Source organism: Phalaenopsis equestris, unplaced genomic scaffold (genome assembly GCF_001263595.1).
Source record: "Phalaenopsis equestris unplaced genomic scaffold, ASM126359v1 Scaffold001335, whole genome shotgun sequence".
Lineage (NCBI taxonomy): Eukaryota > Viridiplantae > Streptophyta > Magnoliopsida > Asparagales > Orchidaceae > Phalaenopsis > Phalaenopsis equestris.
Window position 1 is genome coordinate 2,448 of NW_018165774.1, and position 6,848 is coordinate 9,295.

At 36.7% G+C, this 6,848-nt stretch overlaps 1 protein-coding gene across 1 annotated transcript in view; it reads left to right on the forward strand.

The window, feature by feature from the left end:
* The first annotated feature begins 1,407 nt into the window (after positions 1 to 1,407).
* Positions 1,408 to 6,848, forward strand: part of LOC110034043 (GDSL esterase/lipase At3g26430-like) — a 39,432-nt gene continuing 33,991 nt past the window's right edge. Inside the window, exons 1-3 of the mRNA XM_020738279.1 lie at positions 1,408 to 1,745; positions 1,922 to 2,131; positions 2,544 to 2,978. Coding sequence (XP_020593938.1) covers positions 1,496 to 1,745; positions 1,922 to 2,131; positions 2,544 to 2,978 — 895 coding nt within the window. The 5' untranslated portion in view covers positions 1,408 to 1,495. The remainder of the gene's footprint in view (positions 1,746 to 1,921; positions 2,132 to 2,543; positions 2,979 to 6,848) is intronic.

The window sequence follows — 6,848 nt, forward strand, 5'->3', positions numbered from 1 at the left end:
AGCACTCAGTTCCTCACCAATTGTCTACTCTAGACTTACTCTCTCTAGCCTAGAACAAGCCTTCCACCTAAGGTTATCTCTTTCACGTTCAGTGGAACATCCTTTCCTTCCTCTCCATAAGCTCTCTGTAACACTCTCAAAACTCTCCCAAAAAAAAAATCTCTGTCCAAGTCTTCAAGTCTTCATTAAATAGCCTTCAACATCCTTGGTTCAAATTGCTTCTAGTCCACCCAAACGACGCTTTGAACAGGTTGGTTGAACTTTTGTAACTGCACAAGTTTGGTTCTTACGCCTAGGCGCCGATCTTTTCTAGCATCAAGGCCTTGGCTTCCACATCTGAGGCCTTGGTGCCCAGTAACTGGCGCTAAGGTGTCGACCTTTCGGTTGCTTGGATTGGGGGCTCGCGACTAGATACCCCAAAAGTCTAGCGTCATGACCCTAGCTCACTGTATAGCCTTTTTCTCTATATCAACTCATTGATCCAATGAGCTCTTCTATCGAGCTCATTCAGCAAGCATTTCTAAGGTCCCAAATAACCCTCAAGTATCAACCATGATTAAAAAAGAGACGTATGTCCCTGTCCACATCATCACAGTCTTTCATCCAAATCATCGCCATCTTTTGTCAGCACTTCATTTACAGACCTAGACCAAGTAATGTAATAAAATAATTTAATATTATATCTTTGTATCTCGATAGAAAGGAGAAGCGATTTGAATTCATATAAATAAGGCTTTCCTGCCATCTAATGAGGACTTTAAGGGTCTTTTTATCCCTATTTTTTCTTCCATTCTTCTCGGAGATTAAAGGTGAGCAGTTGAAGAGCATACATCGTCCTTCTTGGTCGTATGAGGCCAGGAATAATATGGGAACCGACGTCCTAAGAAATTCAAAATTAAAGTTTAAATGCTAGATATGTAAATGCATTAGTAATTAGGTGCTATGTATGTAACTTTCCTATTTCACAGTTTTTATTTTCATATATCTCAAATTATATTTTGATTTTTTGGAATTGTCTTCTCATTATATTTTATTATACTCACTTTGTTGAGAAATTATTGCGTACGGTGTCCGATCCTGACTATTTTAAATTTTTTTTTTTAAAATTTTTAAGTTGGGCCTACCGAAATACATTCTGACCGTAGATCACCTGATTTACGATCAGAATCGTACACCGCATGCATCCGTCCGTATGGAATAATTTTTCCACTTTGTTTCACATATCTCCTCTTATTTTAGCGGTTGCTCTAACCTACCTCTTTCTACTGCAGTTGGTAATTATTTGAATTTTTCAGTCTTTAATTGTTCTGAAGTTATGCTCCTATCATTTTAAAAGAAAAGCCGTACAAGTGTGCTCAAACGTTATTATGTACTTGACTGTGATTAATCATCCACACCTAGCAATTAATAGTAAGTCCCGCCTACTCTAAAGCACCAGATCCCGGCATCCATATATGGTCCCCTCCTATCTGTGTTCCATCAACAGAGCATAAGAATGTTTTCCGGCAAAATGAATCCTCTAATGCTCCTCGTCCTCGTCCTAATCTCTTATTACAACTTGCCGGAGACAGTGCGTTCCTCGCCGGCGTGCACTTTTCCGGCCATCATTAACTTCGGCGACTCCAACTCTGACACCGGAGGATTTTCGGCGACCTTCGGCCCAACTCCAGCCCCCAATGGCGAGACCTTCTTTCGAATGCCGGCCGGCCGATTTTCCGACGGCCGTCTCATCATCGATTTTATCGGTTCATTTCTTAAACCTCCTTTTCATCTCTGCTTCGGCGGTATTTTGAATTTAATTTGAATTTTTTTTTATATTTAGCTGGATTTGCCTTAAATTCATAGATAAATCTCATTTAAATAACTCTACCTAATTCAAATATAAAATAAAAAATGAATTATTTTTCTGAAATTTAATCAGCGGAGAGATTTGGGCTTCCTTTCCTGAGCTCTTACCTGGACTCGCTGGGCGCAAATTACAGTCATGGAGTTAACTTCGCCTCTGTGTCTTCCACCATGATAGATCAAAATATCTCTCTTTCTCAAGGTGGCTATAGTCCCTTCTATCTAACCATACAGGTTATGCAGTTCTCTCAGTTCATTCCCAGGTCTCAACTATTCGCCAAGCGAGGCAAGTATAATTATCTGCACTTTTTTTCTTAAGAAGTTTTGATAATTTTTGCTAAACAAGTAATTGATGGTCCACTATGAATATATAACAAATATTTTCAATTTCAAGAAGAATGCTCTTTAAATTCTTATTTGTAGAATTTTGATTCAAACCCACATAATATTCTCCCCTAAAATTGGGAATTTATTGTTACATACCAACCGCCCAAATATTCAATAACGTATTTTAATCATCTAATTTAAAAAATATATATATTTGAATTATTTTCTTATTACAATTTCTCTTCATTGATCATTAGTGAAAACTTCCAATGAAAATTTTGAGTTGTCAAAATATTATATTTAAATTTTTGTGAGATTTGAATATTGGATTAAATATGTTCTATGATTAATATATATAGTTTTCCCTGCAGGATGGTTCTTCAATTCCACAATGCCAAGAAAGGAATACTTCAATCAAGCATTGTATACAATCGACATCGGACAGAATGATCTCACAGCCGGCCTGCTCGCTGGAAAAACCTCCGATGAGTTCATCCCACAAACGATAGAGGTCTTCTCCGGCGAAGTTAAGAGGATATATAACATGGGGGGAAGGTATTTCTGGATTCACAACACGGGTCCATTGGGTTGCCTCGCTTACGTCCTGGTCGGCCAAAACAACACAACCGCTGGTGAGTTGGACGCGGCGGGCTGTGCTGTCATTTACAACAAGGCGGCACAGGAGTTCAACGTAAAGCTCAATGAAACATTAGTGAAAATGAGGAAGGAGCTGCCCCATGCGGTTATCACCTACGTGGATATTTATTCTGCCAAGTACTCTCTCTTTCTGGAACCCGCCAAGTACGGTATGTTTAGTCTCGAAGTTGTTGTTATTTCATCAGAAAAATAATTACCTAAAATATTTTATAAAATATTAAAAATTAATACATAATTTAAAAGAAATGAATATTTTCATGCATATTATTTAATTCTTATATATTTACCTATTGAATGTCTAAATTTCAATTTTTACATATATTTGTCATTTTGTCTATCCGTATAATTTCAGTAATATTAAACATGACCTCGACAGATTCATCCCATCTACGATCGACATAACTTGGTCGGTGTATTAATAATGACAACACTTATAATTTTTGCGGGTATGTGATTTGGTGAAAGATGCAAATCACAATTCAGTGTATGAAGCATCAAAATGCATAAATATATATTAGCTATATATTTTATAATTTTGAATATAAAATTGCACATTTTTATGTACGTACTTTAAGAAATAAAATACATACATGTTGTTGAATTTAAATCTCTCATAAGAGACATGCCCCATGATCAAAGTGGTAGAAACCAGAGAAGTGAGAGATAGAGTGATAAAGAGAGAGGAAAATCACACACAAACTTGCCTCGTCATGGAGAACTAGAGTATTCTCACTCTCTAGGACACGTTTTATATAAAAAAGATAGAGTACATTGATGGGAAGGAGGGAGGAGCTCTCTCTAAAATTTGGGTCTATATTTGAGAGCAAAAAAACATCTATATAAGTTTTGGACTCTCTATTTATAAAAGTTAGAGGGCTACTAAGATATAAATCACACGTCAGCCCATGCTTTAATGAGAGAGTTACAGGGTATTTTAGTCTTTTCATGTTTGATAACTGCTTAGCATCGTTTGATGTTTCTGGATTCTCTGCCCGACGGATTCCTCCATCGATGAGCTGAAATGTCATTGAACGATCATTCCGTCTGGATGTCAGGCGACCATTTTGTTTGAAGGTTGTTTGTCTTTGAATATTGAGGGTAGTCGGATCTCAATGGCCAACCAAGATTGACCAGTCAGTTAGCTCTAGGCGGTCAGCCTAAGATGACATGTTAGTTACTTAAGGCGATGGCCAGCCATAGATGCCTGATCTGCCTTTTGCGAACCACCAGCTAAAATTGCTTAGTGGAATGTCCAACTTCAGCTAGTTTGTTGAAGAGTCACAAGTTTTCACATTTTCTACCAAACCTGCTTGATTCCTTTCGATCGGCTAGGGTGGCCTTTGATCGGTCAATTTCAGGCAACCCAACTGACTATGAGATCTCCTGCTAAACGTTTAACAATTGATTTGGTTCATCAAAATGCTTCAAGATATGTGTAGGCCATTTTGGGTGTATGTATCAAGATCTCAATTTTCTTGCTGCTTGAAAGTAACAACTGCAACAAGGACAGTAAAATTTTAAAATATAAATATACAAATCTTATAATAATCTTTATTTAATTCCATAAATAAAATCTTTAGATTTTCGTGCCCATGACCCTATATAAAAGGCGTTAGAGAGGCAACTTCATCATCTTGAGCCTGTTCCTTATCTTGGTTTTGCTCATCGTTTGTTGTTCCTTTATGGAAAAAGGATTCAACCCCAAGCTAAAACCTATTGAAAAAGCTAGAATGATATCCACTCTCGGAATTAGATCACGTCGACCCAGCGGTTAACCTTCTAGGAAAAAATTGGCCAAGAAGCCAAAACCGATCCAAGTAGTGAGAATGGAAGAGTTATTTGATTTGATTTGCGATATTTCGGGTAAAATTTTGCCCAAGACTGGAGTGGAGTAGAGTGCCTCAGCAACGGACCCACTAAAAAAAACTTCCTCTGAGCCGCAAATTGAATTGAATGTTGCGAACGTTTTCTTTCAGGCTGATACTTAATGTGTAAGCAAAGATGATCCCATGGTTGGCGAGAAGAGGTCGACAAATGATTTTCCATTCTATAACGTGGGCGGAACAAACTTGTTCGAATTAAATCGAATTATGTGTAATTTTTTTTTTCTTTTCTTCTATTTGAGTAGCGGGATGTTTATTGAAAACTGTTTTTTTCATAGATTTGGATCCTCATTCTGAACAATTGCCAGTCGACATTGATAGTGGAAACCCAATTCTGGGACAAATCTTGCTCATCAGCTACTGACCGATAGCGAAGAGGATGTGGTCAATCGCTCTATCAAATCTGACGAGGCCCTGGATAAAAGTTCTGAGAAACATTGGTTGTCCCCCATGACTTTAACATGTTTTCTAGAAGAATTGGAGAAGATTGTGACCCAGTAGGACCGGGCCATGAAAGTCAAACTGAAGGAAATAGGCAAGTAAATAGTCGGTCTTCGCCGAGAGAACGCTAAACTCCGAGAGGGCACATTCATTCAAAGGGTCAAATCTAATGTTGACTAAGTGAATCAATTTAAGCTCAGTACTCAAACATTGTTTAGGAGGATGTTCAGGAGGGAATTAGTCTCGGTTGAGGCAATAACTTGTGAAATATCCAATGTCAGACTAAGTCCATGCGTAATTAAATTTTTGTGAAAAAACATTATGTTTTTTGTAATTCCCTGTGTTTGTGTTTAACATGGAATTTTCTCAATTTCTACAAGTAGCAATTGAGCTTCCATTGAATTCTTATAAATTGGGGTTTAAGGAACCCATGAGTGTGCTTTCAATCCATTTCTAATTCCTTCATTCTCCTTCAGTATTTGGTTCTTTGTCATTCATTTCTTCAATATTCTGATGGCTCTGAAGAGGACTCCATATACCTTAAGTCTAGTGATTTTGGCTAAACACTTCATTCAATCACCGTCAGACGTCGCTTTCATTGAAGAAACTTTTATTTTTCATTCTGCCATCATCTTGAGAGTCCCCCCCTTCGGATGAAAGGGAGATGGATGATACGTGGATGACTTGGTGGTGTATAAGAACCAATTCCTATGTGGGTTGTGGCTGCATTCGTGCCACGAGCTTTGAGCGACCGGTACAGGATTTTCCTAGTGCAGATTAATCCAAACTTTGTGGCAGAGATCATGACCTACATCATCTTCTACTAACGAAAGTACATTCCTTGGTCCACCAATTTTTCTAGTCATATGTTCTAATTTTGTGTGAAATTGAACGACAATTTATGATTCGGAACAACACGTCAGTTCAAGTTTACCACCCCTAAAGAATTTGCAATCATGTACTCTAGTTTTGAAGGATCATCTGGGAACGATCCAGATGTTGAAAACAAACTGGTCTCTTCTAATGAGTTTCTTGAAGCTTAGTTTTTTTCTCTTGGAAGTTTTTTTTTTAAAATTTTTTTACATAGACAAATTTTTGACAAATATTTGTAAACATGGAAATTCGGTAAATATGAAAATTATTTACTTTTCTTTTATAATGAATTGAAGCCGCTCGGTTATATTTTATAGATTTTGATTTTTGCCTTTACCATACCTTTACAAAGGTTTGCATGATAGTACAATTTTCTTGCAATTGAGGCTTCCTAATAATATGTAGTCTTCGAGTTTACATGATTGTTGACAGCGACTTTATATATGCAATAAAATATAAGATAAATATGGACGTATTAAATATTCAATAATTGTAAAGTCACACTTATCAACGCAAGTATATATATCGCTCAAGTAATATATGGCTCTAATGGAGTCCTAGATATCGATCCCACAGGGAGTATTTTAGAATTACGGAGTAAGACCTTAGAAAAGCAATACTTTAATCACAACAACGACGTTCAATTTGCTTATCTGTCACTAATAGGCAATTGAAATAAATAGATAATTTTAATAACTAATAAATAACTAATGATATAAAGTAGGGTTTAATTGTGATATTCAATATATAAGAAAACATCATTCTCTTTGTCAAGAAATTATAGTGAATGAATAAAATGAATTAGTTCAATTTATATTGTGC